This window comes from Camelus dromedarius, chromosome 3, assembly GCF_036321535.1.
Source record: "Camelus dromedarius isolate mCamDro1 chromosome 3, mCamDro1.pat, whole genome shotgun sequence".
Classification (NCBI taxonomy): domain Eukaryota; kingdom Metazoa; phylum Chordata; class Mammalia; order Artiodactyla; family Camelidae; genus Camelus; species Camelus dromedarius.
The window spans coordinates 43482116-43503994 of NC_087438.1; the positions used below are offsets into that span (position 1 = coordinate 43482116).

Consider the following 21879-nt stretch of genomic DNA (forward strand, 5'->3'; position numbering starts at 1 on the left):
ATTCTTCAGCCTGTAGAAAGCAAAATATATCCACAATATTTTTCTAAAGAGATCTGTTTAAGTTTAGTGGGTTCATAAAAATATACAAGCAACTTTTGAGTTACCAAAAAAAGGGAATCCCAAATGGTTTTTTTAAATGACATTTTTATAAAAACAAGAATGAATGATTCAAAAGAGAAAAAGGAAAACTGTTAAAGATGGGAGGTTTTCACATTTTTTTAATCTTCTGAAATTAGTCCTGCTAGTGATGCAGCAATTTCTTTAAGTATTTTAATGGGTGGAAAGTCATTCACACATTCAGTGTGAGTCTCCTCTCTCCCATCCCCCTTAAATGCATTTGAGTTTTAGTAATAAAGCAAAAACTATGGTGTTAATTCACTGATTCTAGTGAAATGTTATGTTATTCAAGGTATTCTTCCCTTGGGAGTTTTAGTACGTAAAAGCTTTAATATATACTTCCAAATGAATATCATGCTCTGTGAATTAGTACACAGCTTTAAAATAGTGCTGAGAAAAAAGAATTTTTGTGAGAAATATAAAAAGTCATGTGTTATAAGGAAGCAGATGCCAAATCATACTTAACACACATATGTACTAAAATTATTTAAAAGAAATTGAAAGAAATGTAAGGAAAATATTTTACATGTTAGTAGTCTACTTTCATCACCTGAATATTAATAGTTATTTACCCACCAAAAGTGATTTCAATCCAACTAAATGAATATTTATTGAATGCAATAAACAATGTTCTGTGCTAGATACAATGTCCCAGTTGCACTAATTTGGAACAGTAAAAGCTATTGAATTCATATTTTTACTGACAAGCTCTAAAAATTGTGTTTCTCTGTTTCCTCTAATATGAAATATCAACATAATAACCACATTGGAACAGAGTTGAGGTTAGTGTTGGATTTGCTAATAGATTGCTTGCTTTTCCTACTGTTTTATGTGGGAGGGGCAGGAGTTGAGGAAAGGGTTGATTTCTGCCTCACAGAGATACCGTAAATATTGATACCCTTGTTCTGCCCTTCCATTCACTTAGAACTCTTGAGACTTGAAGAAGAGGAGGTAAAAAAAGAAGGACTAGTTGGGGCAAGATGACTTAAGTTTTTTGTTGTTAACCAAATATATTTAATGAATATTACTTCCAAACTCCACTAAGACACAAAAAGAGGGAGAACACAAGAAAGTCTGCAGTACATTATCTGCATTTAAGCTATTGGATTCAATATGTTCCATGATATGGAAAGAACAAAGTCACTCTTTGAACACTGTTTCTGTTTTGAGCTTTAAGAAATTTGGTTTTAAAAAATCGTTACTAAGAATAATTACTGTTAAATTAACATTTCTTATATTTCCTGAAATATATTACTCCATGGATTAACTTTTTCTTGTTGTTTGGTGTGTGTGTTCTCATGCGGCCGTACTTTTAATTGAGAATTCTCAATGACTCCCCAAGGTGTATCTGCAAACACAGATTTACCTCTGCATCTGATATAAAACTGTTAGCTCCACTAACAGGGCAACTTAAGAAAAAATATATTTGGAAAATAACTACTACTTGTTGAGAATACAAAGGTAAATCGTAACTAAAAGTAAAAAGAATAATTTAGATGTTAATGTATTTTTCACAACTCCCCACCATTTTTTATATTCCTGTAAAATTGAAGCTGTCAAAATTCTTATGTGTGATTGTGTTAATAGGGGTTTGATTACTATTCGGGTCATTTAGATTTCCTCAGTTTGATGGTCACAGTTTGCACCTTTAAATCTATTTAGCCATGTTACAATTGGTCACCAGAAGTACTAAGCAAGAGAATATGCAAGAATCAACATGAAAACCAATATGAAAGTTACTAGAAAGACCACTCAAAAAGAAAACAACCTGATCAATTCTGTGCTGATAATATATTTTCCACATACGAATATTAATACAAGTATATTTAATACAGTTCATACAGCTTTCCCAATAAGAGAGAGTACAAAAATAATTTATGATTTTTTTTAATTTGAAAAGTATATTAGGCTTGAAAATGCATTGACAGGTACCCAAGTATTAATGTATTGATTCTAGAAATTAATAATCAAAATTGGAACACATTATTTAGAAAAAAATAAAAGGAGAGGTAGGATAAGAAAATACTATTTTGACAAAAATGACAATAAAAGTACTAGGCAGTATTATGAAGAACATACCTCAGTGCAAATAAACTACTTTCAAAAGGCAGAATAGAACATGCATAGATGTATACATGTGTATATCTTTACATACATATTTCCTCAAATATATATACACTAGAAAATACAAGCTCTAGCTTGTACCTTCTTTGAGGCTTAGTGAATACTGTATCTAAAACTGAGTACTTAGTAAATGCTTATAGAAGTAGAACAAAAGTAGAGTGAGGGAGGAAGTTAAACAGTATAGATAATTTCTACATTAAATAATAATACCAGTTTATTTTTACAATATTCTTTACTAAACACCTTTATATTTTCTTAAATGATTTTAGCAATATCCCTGCAGCATAAGGGCAGATATTACTCCTACTTCACAGGGGGGAGGGTATAGCTTAAGTGGTAGAATGCATGCTTAGCATGCATGAGGTCCTGGGTTCAAGCCCCAGTACCTCCTCTAAAAAAATCAATAAACCTAGTTATCTCCCCCCCCAAAAAAATAGAAAATTAAAAAAAAAATTAACTCCTACTTCACAGATAAGGAAACTGAGGAAGAAAGAGCTAAATAAACTGTAAAAGGTAATGCACTGAAACTGTCAAAGCCAGTTGTTGGTTTACAGTTCAGGTTCCCACCTTTGGATTATTGTTGGTCTTTTTAACCTAAAACACTACAAAGAAATCTCTTTGAAGTGAGCTCTCTCAGCAAAGAGCTCGTTCTCTGTTATGCTTTTTAAATAGCAAACTTCTCCACCGTAATACTTGTTACTGGCAAATTGGGGTTTCTTCTTTAGCCATAAATCCTGAGGGAAGTGGGGTAGGAGAAGCCTGGGAAGGCAGGTAAATCATTAAAAGAAATTTTAATTTCTGAAGAGATGTTTCACTGAACTCCCCCAGGAAGTTGGGTAACACCTTTTCTCCCACCTCTACTTTAAACTTGATCTTCCAAAATTCTCATGAGGTACATAGGAACAGATTTCATAACTATGTCTTTACAGATACCAAAAGTGAGGCTTGTCAGAAAATCTAAGGAATTCACCTTCAGTTGCTTAACTTCTGAGTCTGTAAAAAGTCTCTATGACATTAAAAATATTATCATAGAAAAAAAGCACCTGTTTCTTAAAATAACTCTAGTTGCTCAAAATTTAGTCTACTTGAAAGCTACAATTTTCCCCCATTTGTATTTGCAGTTAACTTTTAACCAGTATGAGGTTATGCTCTACAACAAATATGATTTTTTAAATTCTAGAATACTACAAAATTGCTTTTTAAAAAACATGATATTTGGGGAGCACAAGAACGATAATTCTGTCCTCTCTCCACCTCTGGCTTCAATGTTCTACAAAATTGCTTTTTTTCGATTCAGGTAATAAAATTTTCCAATAATATCTTTATTTATGGGGATATTCTCTTTCCACAAAATTGGCCCAAAAGTACTGTTCTTAATGCCTCTCCAATAAATATCCTCCAAGTTTTTTTTTTTTTTCCTTCTCTTTCCTAGACTGAGATTTGAAGTTGCTGGTTGCTTTAATTTGCTCTCAAACTCCTTATTTGAGAAAAACATTGCAGAGATAGATTATATGAAAATAAGTGGTAACTTCTGATTTATCATTACTGTTTGATGATTTTGAATCATCTTCTAAGTTGTTTTAAATCATCATTCTACTTGTTTCCCAGTAAGTGACATATCCACAAAGGTCAGGATTAACAGTTTATAGGAATAATTTCAACTGTGCCAGAGAGGAAAATTACCAAATTATTAATAATAAAGAGTAAAGCCATTGAACCAAAAGACAATCTGAACTATCCTCCCTTTACAAAAAACTTACCCAGTGTTCCACAGGGCTTATTTTTATAAGTGCAGATATCATATCTATAGAGAAGAAAAAAGAGAAATGAAATTTGTAATCTGATCAAATTTGTAAAATATTTTCGTATATTCATCACATTTCTTTCATGGAGCTCTGGTTGTCAGACCACAATCAGTGCAATTATGAGCAGCCAGCTGGAGTGTCGGCATTTTCAGCACTCTGGGGGACACGCCTGCTGTACTACACTCACAGCCTCTGGCTGCAAGCCAGTGGGACACCTGCCAGTAAGAAAGAAAGGTTAAAGTGGATTTTTGTAATTGTGAGTTCCATAAAACCATCTACCATGCTGTTTTGAAGCTAGAATAGCTTGTCTGCAGATTGCTACTGCTTTTACAAAAAGAAAATGGGTGGCTTTTTATTCCCAGTATCTTTTGGACCTGTTGGAATAGTTTCTTATTATAGCCACAGACTGTATTTTATAATTCTGAGCTATAAGCAATATGTGGAGTCCTTTCAACTCTAACACAGGTTGTTATTAAAGAAAAAAAAAACTAGGGCAATACAGCAATGGGAATAAAATTGATATCATACAGTTTTCCTAATTGTACACCAGCAATTTAAGGTATGGTTAAAACACAAATATTTTACAAACAGCCAAATAAACAGCTCAATAGAAAGCTTTCCTAACGTTGGTCAAATACTTATTCTAATGCTGTACTGCATTATAACTTAATACAAAAGTTAGAATTCATAAAGTAATGTTGCATTTTTAAAAATATATTACATTTAGAATGCTAAATAAGTATTGATATGGACATTTAAGTATTTTAATAATATCCTTGTAAACTAATCTTTAAAATAAAAAGTAATCAGAGTTTTAAAGTGAGAAAAATATTTTTAACGACTGAACACAAAACTTCCCCTACACTTGTCCCATAGGACAGAGAGCAAAGTGGGCAGTGCCCTACTCTCCAAAACCCACACAGTGTATCTGCTCAAGTCTCTGGACTGTTCCTTCAGTAAAGTCTGTTACCCACCACACACTGTGAGGTTGTGAAGCTGTTCCTGGTGAATTCTTGTTGGTGATATCAAAGGCACTAACCTTACAGTGACAGGTGGGCCTGGGTGATTTTTAAAAAAAGGAAAAATAAAGACTGGACATTTTTATTTATGTTTTATGCTAGGAATGAAAAGCTTTTTGGGTAAAAAATAAAATTTCACAATCTACAGGAAAATTCAAGTTGTAAAAGTTCTCTTTCATTGTGTATACATAATGATTAGTCATATTACAGGAGGAAGGGGTTAATAACTAATCCCATTCTTGTTCATCAGATCAAAATGTATTTTCAAGAAACAAATATTACAACCACTGGTTATGCTCATTAAAATACCTGGAGATTTCCTTTCCCTATTTTTGAATTTCAAAATCTTCATCTTGCTCACTTTACATTTGAGGAAAAGGATTTCTTCTCCTACGGCATAACTTTCTCTTTTGACCATTCACACATTCATCCTCTCTATTCTCTTGTAATTGGTAAACCACAGGATTGCAGTATCTGGTATACTCTCGAATATAAGATAGAGAGAGTGTATTTGGTGTATTTCTCAAAGCAACAGAAAGTATATTCTGGGTGTCACAATCAATTTATCTTGTGATCATAGTGTGTCATGCCTATGATGTTACATAGAAACAACCCATACCAGCAGTCCTCAAGAAAATGTAAATAAAGTCTTCTCATGGGTAATGCAGATATAAATGTTTAAACAGAATCCATTTCTAAATCCTTAATTTTCATATGTACGGTTTCCTAAAACTGATCTGCCTGAGGACGCACTTTCAAGTCACCAGTATTTTGTCTCTCTTTCGCCTTTCACAATTGTCCTCTTTCTCCTTTATAAAAAAGAAAACATACTTCTCACCCACCCCAAACCTTATTATGGTGCATTGTCTTCCCAGGTGTAAGTCACCAGAGCATAATACAAAGGGGAAACTCAAGAATTCATTGATCCTGAAGGATAATCCCTTAAACAAAGCAGCAAAAATTGAAGGGGATGATGCTTGTTTCATCCTGACAAGACCCTGTGTCTATCAGTCTATCTGACTGTTTACAAATCAATCAAAATATCCATCTAATTCTATCTCACAATTAGAATTCAGAAGTGAGAATGGTTGTCATGGAGTGTATTACCAGGTTGATTTGATCTAAAAGGTGAAGTCAGGCTTGTTAGTGACAGACATTAAGTCTGACTTAGCTAAGTAGTTTGGCAAAAAGGACTGATTTAGCCAGTTAGATTTTATGGTGAACATTGTTCAAGACTGAATGAAACAAGCACCTCCAAAGTTTTGAAAAAATTTATACAGTACAAAATGTTTTAAAATATTGTCTCTGTAGCCTGAAACTTATGATAAAAAGTATTTTAGATATCAGCTTTAAAATATGCAAAGAGGTACATCATTTTTAAAAATTATTTTAGGAGGCAAATTAAGCAAAAAAAAAATTGAAGAGCACAAATAAATACAACTTATATTTCCACCTGATAGCAGCAGTCCTTTCTCATCTCCTCTCCTTGTTCTCATTTTGCCTGCGTCCTTTATGTTATGCTCATGATGAATATTATTTCATTCTGTCATGACTGCCCAAAATACCTGCACAAAGGCTAAAGCCATCAACAAATAATAAAAGCTAAAGTATCTTAGACTAAGATAATTCTACCTGCCTTTTCTTTAGCTTTACCCAATCCTCTGACATACTTACAGAATTCTCTACAAGCCATTCTATAGGGAAAAGACATACCATTTATCAGTGGCTTCTGCATTGAGTTCACACTGTATCCTCCTCTATTCTATATTCATAGAGAACAATTTTGATCTATGCCTCACCTTTAAAACCAAGTACTGAAGAGCAACATTTTTACATTCATTCTCTCAAACAGGGATTTACTGAGCACCTATCATGCCCAGGTATAGTGCCATATACTAGAATCTAAAGATGGATAAGTAAGTTGTGGTCTATTTGGGAAAAGACAGATAAGCAGATAAATTACAAAATAATGTGAAAAAATTATTATATAAAATAAATGTATAAAAGTTATTTTATATCAAAATCAAAATATCATAAAAACCAACAGCCCAATCCAAAAATGGGCAGAAGACCTAAATAGACATTTCTACAAAGAAGACATCCAGATGGCCAACAGGCACATGAAAAGATGCTCAATAGTACTAATTATTAGAGAAATGCAAATCAAAACTACAGTGAGGTATCATCTCACACCAGCCAGAATGGCCATCTATAAAAAGTCTACAAATAATAAATGCTAAAGAAGGTGTGGAGAAAAAGGAACCCTCCTACACTATTTGTAGGAATGTAAATTGGTGCAGTCACTATGGAGGACAGTACGGAAGTTCCTTTAAAAACTAAAAATAGACTTACCATATGATCCAGCAATCCCACTCCTGGGCATATATCTGGAGAAAATTATAATTTGAAAAGACATATGCACCTCAATGTTTATAGCAGCACTATTTACAACAGCCAAAGCATGAAAGCAACCTAAGTGTCCATCAACAGATGACTGGATAAAGAAGATGTGGTTTATATATACAATGGAGTATTACTCAGCCATAATAATGAATGAAATAAAAAATGCTATATTGTTAAAAATAAATAAATAAATAAAAATAATGAATGAAATATAAACATCCACAGCAACATGGATGGACCTAGAGATTACCATATTGAGTGAAGTAAGTCAGACAAATGAGAAAGACAAAGATCATATGATATCACTTACATGTGGAATCTTCAAAAAAAAAAATACAAATTCTACTTATAAACCAAAAACAGACTTACAGACATGGGAAATAAACTATGGTTACCAAAGCGGAAAGGGCGGAAAGGGATTAAATTAGCTGTTGTGGATTAACAGACACACATTACTAAAAGTAAAGTAGATAAACAACAAGGACCTACTGTATAGTACAGGGATGTACATTCAATTTCTTATAATAACATATAATGGAAAAGAATCTGAAAAGATATATATGTATATGTGTGTATAACTGAATCACTTTGCTGTACATCTGAAACTAACATTGTAAATCAACTAAACATTTCAATAAAAAAATTTTTAACAGTTAAACTTACTTACACACAATAGATTCAACACTTGTTAGCTATTATAATTATGATTATTGCCATAGTCAAGTTATATATCAAATACTATGGAAATACAGAGGAATGACTCCACAATAGAAAACGAGGAAACAGATTCATATAGTACATAACATCTGAAATAGATTTTAAAGACTTAGCCAGAGAAAACACAAAAGTAAAGGCATTCTAGGCAGAACAGAAAAATCAAAGAAATAGAGTCTAGAAAGAGTATGGCAAATACAGGGAACCATGAAAAGTTCAAAGAGGCTGAAACACTGAATGTATAGGACAAAATATCAAAATATGAATTTAGAATTTGGTATCTTAAATACCAAACCAGATTTGTTTTTTTTCTATAGGCAAAAGAAAGTAGAAAATATGTTTGCATAGTAGGAAATTTTTTTAAGTATGTTTACATGAATGTGTATACAGATTTAGTTTATATACAGATAAAAACCTGGGAGGATAACTGGGTATCTGAGGAAGAGGTGGGAGAATAGGAAGAATATAATGATTTCTGTATAGCCAACAATTAATCAGAAAGCATTTCATCTATGCCAGTCTCTGATGATCAACAGAAAACATAATTGATAATTAGCCTAATTAATGTTTGATGAATGTTGAAAATGTGTTTTTCAGTAAAGAAAAAAGTTAGTGATGTTCCAGATCTGTAGACTGGCCAAAAGATTTCAGAACACTCCACTACTCTGCATGAATACTTAAAAGAATCCAGCAAACTTTGTAGGCTATACACTTAGGTAAAGCATCAGAGATATGTCTTCTTTGTCCACTCATTGGTTTGAAGGATCATGGTGCAAGATGACAACTATAAGGACAGAAGTCTGTCCCTAAAATATGTTCACATACATACGGAGTGCATTTTTCATGCAAAGTATTGTCAGAGCACCGAAATAGCAGTTGGAATGTCATCAAGCTTATAAAATAAGGAGCATAAACTATTTTGTGCCTCCCATTTTTTTTTTAAATAAACATTTGTATGCTTAATGAAATTTGATATAAAACTTCCCTTCATTATAACTGATAACAATGCTGGGAGGGTATAGCTTAGTGGTAGAGTGCATGTTTAGCATGCACAAGGTCCTGGGTTCAATCCTCAGTATCTCCATTTAATAAACAGACAAACAAACAAACAAACAAACAAACTAATTAAAGAGTATGTCTCATCATATTAGCTTAGATCTATTTGAAACAATAAAATTTCCTGATTGATGGAAGGAAGAGGTGATACAGTAATAAGAAAAAATAATTTACATGTAGCTATATACACTATGATACATACTTCTAAAGATCTCTCTTCTTTCGGATATTATTGTAATTGTGAGGAGAAGGAAGACTTCAGCCATGGATTAAAAACTTTACACAGTCTTATCCATGAATTACATAATATAGAATCACGTTTGTATCAAAATTGGGAATGATAAATTTGAAAAGCCTAAGTTTCTATTCAAGGTAAACTTCTTCAACTATACTGAATTTCCACTTCAACACGGAATTGATAAATACAAGTGTTTTCCCACACCTTGATTGTGTGTGCTTGCTCAACACTGTGTAACCTGTACATAAGCAAATGCTCAGTATGAGTGCAAGGTAATCATTTGAGATATTTTTAAAAATTAAAAATTGTTTTAATTCCGTTACCTCCATATTTTTGTAAACTTCGTCCTTCACATTCTACCTTTTAAATGTCTTTTTTGTGTTATTTCATAACTATTTTTCCTTCCTTTTCATGCATGAATTCCTGATTCTTTCCTTTCTGACAATCTCTTTGCTGTCAGCCCCGTGAAACAGACAAAGGGTCTTGAGGAGTTATCTAATTCAAGCTATGCTACACTTAAACCATGACTTCTCAAACTAGGCCAAGTATGAACCAGCTCATTTCAGCTTCTCAATATATATCCCTTAGTCTTTCCACATGTTACCTTTAAACATCATTTTTCAACATTACGCCGTAAGAATCTTCACATTGCTCCCCTTTCTCCTTTCTCATTTTTACCTCACATCAAATTCACTCTATACTCTGTCAACTCTTCTCTAACATACTATGGTTTTGCCTTATTTTCCTCCAAACCTGAGCCATTTCAGGGAAAACTGCAAAGGAAAAAACTGCAGGAATCTTGCTTTAACCCAGAGGTATAATCAGCGTACTTTTAGGACTTATCTTGCTGCCACACAAATTGAAGAAAGAAGAGACCAAGGAAAAGGAGTTCTCCTTTACCCACTTTCAGCACCCTTCAGACAAATCAATCTCTACTAACTCTTGACCAAACCAATTGTGGCAGGAGCCCCTAAACTTCAGCCTTTGGTCTAAGCCACAGGCAAGGCTAAGGAGTACAAGCAGTGAGAGAAAAGCTGAAATATGATTAGAAAAAGTTCTCTGGATTCTGAATTTGGATAGATAAACATCACCTTATCATTGTGGTGCTTTTTTCTTTGTTTTCTTTTCATGAAAGAATAATAAAGGGCTTAGGACAGAAGGAAAAGAGCTAAGAAATGTGATCATAGGAAATTGACATAAAGTTAGATACCTAAGGGAAGTCAGGGTTCCTTTTGGATGAGTAGATGAATGCATACATGTCATTTCCTTACCCTAAATTTGTAAGTTGAATTGACTGAGCAAGATCGAAACCAAAGTTGGTTAAATATCTGTTACTATAACTCTGGTATACTTTTCTGTGGTGGGTACTTTCAACTCTTTAATCTCCTAATCATTTTTGGCTAGGTGTGGCTATCAGGAGAAACTGACCAAACCACATGATTAAATTCCATTTTAAGGCCTGCAACATACAGCACCACCTTACAATGATGAAATACCTACATGGGTTCTTAAAATCTTTTCATTCCATTCTTCATTCATTCCATTCTTATGTAAGAGAAACAATCACTGCAAAGAAGCATTCCTTTCAATGATTTAGTTTTGAAAATGGAATGAATCAAAATCTAAACTTTGAGTTTCATTTGTTTAACACTAAGTCATAGACTAACTTCCAAACAGAACGTCCTATGTACTATGCTGTCCCATTTTGATCTCTTAGATGTGGTGGCAAAAGCCAAATGATAGTGACCCAGCACTTTCCTGCTTTCTTTACATGTCCTGAGGTAGCAGCATTTTAAAACTGACTTCACCTCTAAAGACGACTGTAATAAAATAATGAAGAGAAAAATTATTTTAACCCAATATATGTGAGAGTATATACTGCTCTTTATGATAAATGAAAAAGATTATGAAACGACCTGTCTTAGCTGGGGCTGCTATAATAGAAAACTACAGACTAGATGGCTTAAATGACAGATATTTACTTCTCATAAGTCTGGAGGCTGGGAATTCCAAGATCAAGGTGGTCACATGTTCAGTGTCTAGTGAGTGCTCACTTCCTGGCATATGGAGAGCTGCCTTCTCCTTGTGTGCACACACACGGTCTTTCATTGGTGCTTGATCATGAAAAGAGAGAAAGCTCTGGTGTCTCTTCCTCTTCTTATAAGGGCACTAATTCCAACATGAGGACTCTACACTCATGACTTCATCTAAACCTAATTACTTCCCGAAGACCCCACCTCCAGATACCACCACATTGGGGATGTTCAACATTGGAATTGGAGGTGGGGGAGACAAACATTAAGTCTATGACATTTCACTCCTACCCCCCAAATTCATGTCGTTCTCATGTACAAAATACATTTGTTCCATCCCAATAGCCTCAATAGTCTTACTTCATTCCAGTATCAACTCTAAAGTCCAGAGTCTTACCTGAATATCATCTAAATCAGATATGACTGAGACTCTAGGTTTTCACTGATAGAAACTTAATCACAATGAACATCACTATATTTTTACACGTTTGTCTGACCATTTTATCATAAATTCCTAGAAATGAAACACATTTAAGGATTATTATTCAGATAGTCATGATCTCGGCCCTGCCCACTCCTCTAGCCTTATTTCCACCTCTTTGCAATCTCAAGTCATATTAGCCTTCTTTTGGTTTCCTCTCATTTCATGAACTTTGACCTTGCTCTTCCGTCTTCTAAAATACTTTTTTACTGACTCTACTCTTTTTGCTAGGTTACTCTTACTAATCTTACATATTCCTAGTCAATGTACTTCCTCAAGGAAGCCTCCCCTGAGTAGATGAGGTTCCCCTAATAAATACTTGTCAAACTCCCTAAAATTTTCCTTCATAGCTCTTACCAGACTGGTACTTTCATGTAAGTGTCTTTCCCACTAGACTGCAAATTCTTTGAGATTAGGGACTGGCCTGTTTTGCTCACTGCTGTATCCCAGAACTCAGCACAATGCTTGGAGCACAGTAAGTATTTAGTGTTTATACAATTAATGCCCTCTAGAAAAGTCATATCAGTTTATGCTTCCACAAGCCCATTTCCCAATACCCTTGTCACCAGTTAAGAAGAAAGTTATTTTAAGGGGTCAAAACAAAGTTAAATAATGAAGTTCTTGTGTGTTTGTGTCAGGGAAGCAGAAACAAATTCTTTTGTCAGTTACAGTGTGTCAGTTTCTGGTGTACAGCATAATGTTTCAGTCATATATAAACCATACATATATTCATTTCCATACTCTTTTTGATTAGAGGTTACTACAAGATATTGAATATAGTTCCCTGTGCTATACAGAAAAAATTTATTGTTCATCTATTTTATATATAGTAGTTAGTATTTGCAAATCTCAAACTCCCAATTTATCCCTTCCCACTCTTTTTCCCCTTGGCAACCGGAAATTTGTTTACTATGTCAGTGAATCTGTTTCTGTTTTGTAGATAAGTTCATTAGTATCTTCTTTTTTCTTTTTTTCTTTCTTTCTTTTTTTTTAGATTCCACATATGAGTGATAGCATATGCTATTTTTCTTTCTCTTTCTGGCTTACTTCACTTAGAATGACTATCTCCAGGTCCAACCATATTCCTGCAAATGACATTAGTTTATTCTTTTTTATGGCTGAGTAGTATTCCATTGTATAAATATACCACATCTTCTTTATCCAGCCATCAGTCAGTGAACATTTAGGTTGTTTCCATGCCTTGGCTATTGTATATAGTGCTGCTATGAACACTGGGGTGCAAATATCTTTTCCAATTAAGAGTTCCTTCTGGATATATGCAGTGGGATTGCTGGATCATATGGTAAGTCTAATTTTAGTTTTTTGAGGAATCTCCATACTGTTTTTCATAATGGCTGCTCAAAACTGCACTCCCACCAACAGTGTAAGAGGGTTCCCCCTCTCCAGCATTTATGGTTTGTGGACCTTTAAATGATAGCCATTCTGACTGGTGTGAGGTGAAACTTCATTGTAATTTTGATTTGCATTTCTCTGATAATTAGCAATATTGAGCATTTTTTTCAATTGGCCATTTGTATGTCTTCATTGGAGAATTGCTTGTTTTGGTATTCTGCCCATTTCCTGTATTGTGTTGTTTGTTATTAAGTTGTATGAGCTGTTTATATATTCTGGAAGTTAAACCTTTGTCAGTCACATCATTTGCAAATATTTTCTCCCATTCTGTAGGTTGTTGTTTTGTTTTGCTTATGGTTTCCTATGCTGTGCAAAAGTTTATAAGTTTAATTAAGTCCCATTTGTTTATTTTTGCTTTTATTTCTGTCACCTGGGAAACAGAAATTTTTTAAAGGTACATTTAACATAGTGTTGCCTTGGTAAGTAGATAATGGAATAAGTTTGATTCCTTAAAAATCTATCTGCTGAAGGATTCTCTCGTATTAACAAATTAGAAAATTAAAATTTTTTTTCAACAAATATTTACTGAGAGCTTACCATGTGATAGGGTAAGGAAAAACAAGGACAAGACTAACATACCCCTTATCTGAAGAAGCTTAGGACTTTTCTAAGATCATAAAGGTTTAGTCAGGCATCACCAGAAAGAGAAAGTGTTTTTCACTCTTTTACACCACTGGAGTACAATTTATTGGACTCAACTTTGGTCACTTTAGAATTATTTTTGTGCCCTCCTTTTTTTTGTTCTTTCACATGAACTGGATAACATTTTCCCAGTGTAGCTGCATTCATCCTGTCAGTTCTAATTCTACTTATAACTCCTAGCTTACATCCTTAAGTATCTCTTGTTGGGATGAATGCAAATATCCTTTATCCAAGTCTCATATATTATTCCCAAAGCATAGATGTGTTCATGCTATTCACCCACTCAGAAATACAACTGTCTCCAAAAATCTAAACACATTAACTTGGAGTTCAAGACCCCTCAAAAATCTCAATTTACCTTACTGGAATTATCTTTTACTTCTCCCCACATACGTGTTTTACTCTAGCCAAATCTGACTAGATACTCATTACTCTCTAAAAATGCCCTGAACTTTCTTACATCCCACACTTTGATCATGAAATATCCTCCCCATTTCTACTGTGAAATTGGAGACAAACTTTAGCCCCAGTTCAAATACCTCATCCTTCATTATGCCTGAAGTGACCTATCCCTTTTGTAATTATTACAGCATTCTTGGGTTTCACACTTTGTTTTGTACTACTGTTACTTATATAAATAATGTCATTTTCCTCCCAAATACTAACATAAGTATTTAGACATATAATATAGTCTGTCCATCACCCCCCAAACATTCAAACAAACAGAGAGAGAGAGAGAATACAGAACAGAAGACAGTGACTATGAGAGTTTTATGATCTTCTTACCTTTAGAATACTTATATTTCTCATTGTAAAATCCTAAATGGTCTTCAGAATATGATTAAGCTTTTCATGTGGTTTAGTCACAAGGAAGAAAAGTAATGATTATGTCAACTTAATGGACTTTAGTCTATTGTCAGTCATATTTCTCCCTGTAAGTTACAATGAATGGGGCATTTTGATTTCATATAGATCAGTTTTAAGAGTCTGGGTAATTGTGAGTATATCTTTAAAAGTGGATTTCCATGCTGACAAAAATCAGATTTTTTAATCTGTAAGGTTAGGGCCAGGTTCTAGAGTGTGCTAAATTCACCCAACTAATAAATGCCACCCTGAGATATATAGTTCCTTCTTTAGGGAGTAAATAACAAGAATCGCAATATTCCTTCACAGCTACATAAAGAAACATATTACATACTTTTAATATTAAAATACTTACAACCATTACACCTAGAACAAAAATGGATAAAATTGTTAAATAAATAAAAGGTTGGTTTTCTAAAAATAAAATAATTAACAGGTTGCTCTTTGCTTAGAAAACAAATTACCTATGTATTAAAAAAAGTACAACTTCCTTCAATACTAAGAAAAAATGATATCTGACATCAACATAAAATGGAAATGCTTCAGAAACAACAAAAACTGATGAGTTCATTTTATATTCTTTATATATAAGGATGGTTAATACAAATAACTTTACACTTTACTACATTTAAAAATTTTTTCTTTCTAAATTGCTACTATGACATCTTTTCAGCCTTACAGAACATGGTAGACCACAACAGCTCTTTGCCTTAAAGTGAAGTACACAGCTTATTTTGTCTTCTTCCTCAAAAACCTCAAAACCAAAGAAGCTATTTAAAGCAAAAAAAGGAAAAGCATAATATACATGCAAAGCATTGCTCAATAGGGAGAAGAATTTTTCTATTGTTAGTATATGGATCTTAAAATCTAGCCACAAGCAACCAATAGTCTAGTTCTGCTTGTCAGTACTTTAGTAGTTGATTTGTAAAGGTAAATAATTTTTTATTTAAGGTCAATCAGCAAACTGTTTAACAACATTAACTTTAAAAGCCTGACTGTGTTTTAAAAATGCATAAAAAAGGACGACTCTGAGAAAACCACCATCAAGCACTTTATCATTTGTGAGTATATATATAAAAGTTAAATATAAAATAGAAATATAATTAAACTTCAACCCAATCATTTCTCTCTTATTGATATTTACCATCAAACCAATGAATAATGAACAACTGCCATGTATCTTCTAAAGCATGGTCTAGTTAAAGAAAGTGGGGAAAAAGGTCATATTGATTACCCTTCTGATTTATAGGAACATCATATTACACTGTCTTATTAATAGAACTGACTACAATTTTAATTACATTACCTCTATCAAGTCAACTAGACAAATTTTCCTTAAGAACTGATAATAAGTCAGAATTTCTCCATTAACTGTTAGTTTTTCTCAGTCAGAAAAAAAATAATGAAAAATACGTAGGTTTACCTAATGAGCTACTAGGGTAATAAATGCCTCAAATGCCCTTTGAGCAGTCTGATGTAATCAGCAAGGATCTACAGTGTTGCAAAAGATTTCGTATGTCCCAAAGTCACTTATTCTAACACTCTATGTGTAAAATTTTCCTCATATCTAATCTAAATTATTCATGCCACAGGGTAAATTGATTTCTTTTTGCTTAACCTTCAGTGAAGATTGAGAACATCTGTTCTCCATCCTTTACACATAAATTAAATACCTCTAATTCTTCTCTGGAATAATAATAATCCCTGCTACTTTAACATTTTTCTTTTAGGTTTCTTTTTCAACCCTTTAATCATCTCTGTGGTACTCCTCTGAACTTTCTCCAAGTTCTCCATGTCCTTCTTTAGTGGTAGAGCCCAGAACTAGAAACAATGCTCTCATAAGGGTCTGACCAGTAGCAAGTACAATGGGAAAATAATCTCAAGTTTCCTACATTTTTGATTATTACTTATGTGACCTTGTATTGTGCTTGCTTTAACCACGGCACTACAATGTTAACCCATAATAATACTATATGCCTTTACTACTAAGGGGCTTTTCAACTTAAATATAGTCAGTTACTCATCCTCTGGAGCTTATGCTATTTTTCCTCTTTATCCATATTGCTTTATATTTGTTCCCTACAATATTTCATTATCCTAGTTTCTAACCAATATTCCAATTAGCGAAATTATTTTAGTCTAACACCACTTTATACTGTGATATAAGATACTGATGTCTCTTACCATATTTGCTCTAATTTTAATTGTCAATAATTTATTAAAAATATTAGAACACCTAACCATCACAAGTCTATAATTGGAATTTAAGTGTTCTTAAAAAAACCAACATGCCAAAATTCATCATCCTTTGAAGAAATATGATTATGGAGGCCTTGTCAAATTTGCTCCATCACCTTCAGCCCCAACACTCACTGTCTCAGAGGCTAGTGGGTAGAAGATCGGAAAAACCAAAATGCTTCCATAATTTCAAAAAGCTAGATTAAAAATTTCCCAATATATTGACCAGTTTCTTTTACAGAAAACAATGAAAAGCTTGCAGGATCACAATACATTATAACTATTGGGTTATCTCGCTCCACTAGGCCTTCTATTCTGACATTAACTGAAAAAGATTTGTTTGAACAAGTTTATCAAAAAAGGTATTTTCATAATGACCTTATTATCTGTGGAGCTACATCAGATAAAATACCAAGAAAATTAAATTGACCTGGTTTCCACTGATGAGCAACTTATTAACATGGAAGTATATATAAAGTCCAGCAAGTCACTTATTGCTATCACAAAGACATGAATTATGTATTAAATACTATTCAAGAGTAAGTGTACTTAAGAGATGAAAGATTAAGATCAGTGCTTAACTGCCATGGAGAAGAAAAGTAATCATGATGCTCTGTACTCCATCTGAACAAAGCTTCTAGTCAACTTTAAAAAATATTAAGTGAACACAAATATTGTCCTCTACAAAGTGCAGAAGCAAAAGATGTTTATAACTGATAAAATAAGAAATAAAGGTTAATTCATTGTTTAAAGTGAAAATGGTAACCAAAAGAGGAATTAAAAATGATTAACTGTATTAAGAAGATGGGCATACAGTCAGTGGTTTGAATCAGTGAAATTATTATCTGTAAAAGAAGCAAAAAGTATATAAAATTGACAAATCAAAAAATTGTCATAGAAATCATATTATTTATAGATAGAGTACTAACTCCCAGAAATAATAGCTGACAAAGAATGGGGCAAGACATTATTGTTTATTACCATAATAATACATTATTTTGATGTTAAAAAAACTTAATGAAAAAAATCCTATTCTACACAAGTTTGATTAAAACACATTCCATGATTAAAAGAAATTTAGAACAGATTAGATGACAATGATATAAATACATTTCAATATAAAACAGAATATTCAGTAATCACAGGGAATCATTAATGGTTTTTCTTAGCCAAAAAAAATTTGCAGGGTATCTCCAGGCATATATATAATCTCTATTTTCTCATTATTTTCTTGGGTATATATGAAATTTAAGATCTCTTATCTTGATTCCTCTTTCAGTTAAAAGAAAAAAAAGGGTAACTTTGCCATTCCCAGATGACAAGTACTGTATTTCAAATAAGCATAATGGTAATATTACACTCACAAAAAACCCCCATGTCATATCACTGCCTATGTGGCTCTAAATGATCTGACCTTGCTATCTTGACAGTACTATGTTCCTATCTAAGATTCATCTCATCCAGGAAGAATTATCTTCTGATTCTTCTGGTGGTCTCTCTTTTAAGCTCCAGCTGCACTTAAATTATTGGTTAATTATACCCTGTAGGGGGAGAGTATAGCTCAAATGGTAGAGTACATGTTCAGCCTGCACAGGGTCCTGGGTTCAATCCCCAGTACTGCCTCTAAAAATAAATAAATAAATAAATTTAATTACCTCTCCCCCCTCCAAACAAAAACAAACAAAAACTATATCTTGCCTCATATTTTTCATTGTTCTTTTTTTCATTTAGTTTTATCTCTCCAATTAGTTTGCAAGCCTATGAGAGAAAAGGCAATGATTTCTACTGCTTCTGTATCCTCTTTATTTTTAAAAAATATTTTATTTATTTATTATATTACTTAATTATTTTATTTTAGCAGGGGAACAGGTAATGGGTTTATTTATTTTTAGAGGAGGTACTGGTGATTGAACCTAGGACCTTGTGCATGCTAAGCATGCGCTCTACCACTTGAGCTATACCCTCCCCTAGTATCTTCTTTAACAGAGTTCCAGCACAGATTCTAGAATAACACCATCCCTCATCTATTTGTATAACTTGTCTTCTCATCTATAAAATGTGAAAAATAGTAACTACAGTTTCTAGAATTGCTTTGTGGATAAACTTAGGTATTGTATTTGTACTGTCCATATTAGGACACTAAAAGCTTAAAATAAATGTTACTGATATTTTAATTATTATTGCTTTAGTTAATATTAATAAGATTTGTGAACTAATTGATTAGGTTAGTCTCATTCAGTACTTACTGGGAATTGGTCTTTTGCAGTTATGTTTACAATGCTAGTAACTCACTTTTCTTTCATCTCTTTATTAAAACTTAACTGCAAATTCCAAATTTCACATCAGTAAACTGCATAATTTAGAAATAACAATAACTTTTTTATTAAACATAATGAGGCAATTAACAATATCCTACTTTCTGTAGAGTCACAATTAAATTCACAAAACGGACACTAAAAGATGATATTTGTAGAATTATAATGAAACTAAGAACAAGCTAGGAACTGCCTCACAATTTATTTTGAATCTTCAATAAAGTTTTCTTGGAGGTTGCCAAACTAAAAAATTACTAGCCTTAATGTAGTTAAGATAAATGAATTGTCAGGAAAGGTTTTGCGGCAAGTATGAAGGCCTATTTGGCTGGTGAATGTTTTCGATCTGCCAGTTAAAAGAATCCTTAACCTTTCTTCCAAAACAACTATTCTTCTAGTCTCATGAGCACTGTAAAAGTAGTCAGCTTTTTTTTTTTTTGGAATAGTTATAAATCAAATTTTAAATCCCCAAAGTGTTCTTGCTGTTTTTTGGCCAAATCTAGTATATCTTTTAGTTTATTCCTCTTGTTTCTTGCCCCTTACACTGCTTCCAAGACTAAAAATTTTTCTGAGCAAAAGTCCTAATGTCCATTCATGGATTCATCATAACACAAAGGTGTGTTGCAATGTTCTATCACAAAACCATCATATTGATGGGAACATCAACATGAATATAACATGAAAATGAGCCTATATAGATAGTTTAAAAATATAATGACAATGATATGTTAAAACTGTACAAAGGCAAGGCAATAATAACCCCAGGTGGAAATATTTGAGACACAAAGAACAACATTCCAGAATTCAAAGTGACCCTCAAAATACCAAAATAGTTGGAAAATTTATCTTCATCCAAGGTTTCAAGTTCCATTATGAACTTACTCAATTCCTATGCTACATAGGACATGATTCTACTCTCATAAAGGAATTATAATAGCAAAAGGGAAATTAAACTGTGACACCCATATTCAACATTACCGAACCAAAAAAAAAAAAGTTCAGCCAAAGTAAAGATAGTATTTTACCCACTCAAATCAAATGAATTCTCTAAATCCATCTTTAGCCTGTCATGGCACTTAGCCACTAAGGTTTCAAAACAGTGACCACTTGAGAGATAAAACACAAAACCACCTTGGATAAACAGAATTGGGTTTACCCTACCCATGGGAAATGAGTAAAAAGGAAATGAAATACTCTCTCTAAAGCATGGTAAACATGCTATTTTAATAACATTAACATTATCAGCTTCATTTAAATTAATTTTTTAGAATTTGCATTAGTATTAAAATAGGTCTAGGAACACGTTTAATAAAACTAAAAATACATACTCTTCAGGAATGAAGTTATTTCAGAAAATATGCCTGGAATTGATCATCACTGTCATAACATTAAATTATACATATTTAATTCTATTTCTTTATTTTTTAAATTGCTTCCTTCCATCCCCTAATTTCATTATTGCATTACTGACTTCTAGCTCAAACACAAACACATACATTCATACAATAAAGTGATGCTAGGAAACCATTCATATTTGAATGAGATTTTTTTAGTACCAGGGTTCCTACTTTTAATAGACATATTTTTAGCTTACATTTAAATAGTTAAAAAATGTATGTAATTTTAGGTTTTGTCAATGTATTTCATACATCCAATTCATCAATATGATATTTATTTTGTGAGCATGACAGTCAGAAAAATACAAGGAATCACAAAAATAAAATAGAGCAAGGCAGACATTTCTAATAATAATTCACTGAAATAATGTCAGCTATAAATGTTTTATCTTGAAAAGTAAAACATTTTTGTAGGTCTCATGCTAATTAGCTCTCCTCAAAAAAAAAAAAAAAAAAGAGAGAGAGAGAGAGCGCGTGCGCCCTGATCTCTGCAAAAGGAGAACTGCATCCTGTTCTTGGTTGTGGTGTGTCGGTGAACCTCTCTACAATTATGTCAAATGAAGATTGCTATTCTTTCCCTGCATAAGAATGGAAAGCATGCAATATGAAGGAAGCACTGAACAACAGGACCCCATCCCCCAGGATCCAGAGAGCAGTTGGCTAGCCCCAAAGAGCCATGCTTTCCAGTTCTTGTCTTAGGGAAAACATCTTACACCTTTTCTCGTTTAGCATTTTATGCCTTTTGTTTACATGCATTTTTATCCCTTCCAGGGATCCCCTCTGTGAATGTCTCTTCAAATTAACTCAAGCGAATAACACTATATTAACATTTATCACTTTGCTCAAACTCTATTTTGCTGGGAAGCTGGAATTTATTAGGGATTTTAAGTTTCAACCAAATATTGATGCAGCTGCTCCCTAAAGTCTTAGGAGAATGTTCAAATCGTGTATTTTGGAGAATGAACATTGAAGGTGTTTAGCTCTCCATCTTTGCTTTCCTTCCATATTTCAACTCACTTTTAT

General features: G+C 33.0%; 1 protein-coding gene across 1 annotated transcript in view; it reads right to left on the reverse strand.

Moving 5' to 3' along the window:
* ADAMTS6 (ADAM metallopeptidase with thrombospondin type 1 motif 6) overlaps positions 1–21879 on the reverse strand; it is a 261676-nt gene that overhangs the window by 156326 nt on the left and 83471 nt on the right. Inside the window, exon 8 of the mRNA XM_010974920.3 lies at positions 4002–4045. Coding sequence (XP_010973222.1) covers positions 4002–4045 — 44 coding nt within the window. The remainder of the gene's footprint in view (positions 1–4001; positions 4046–21879) is intronic.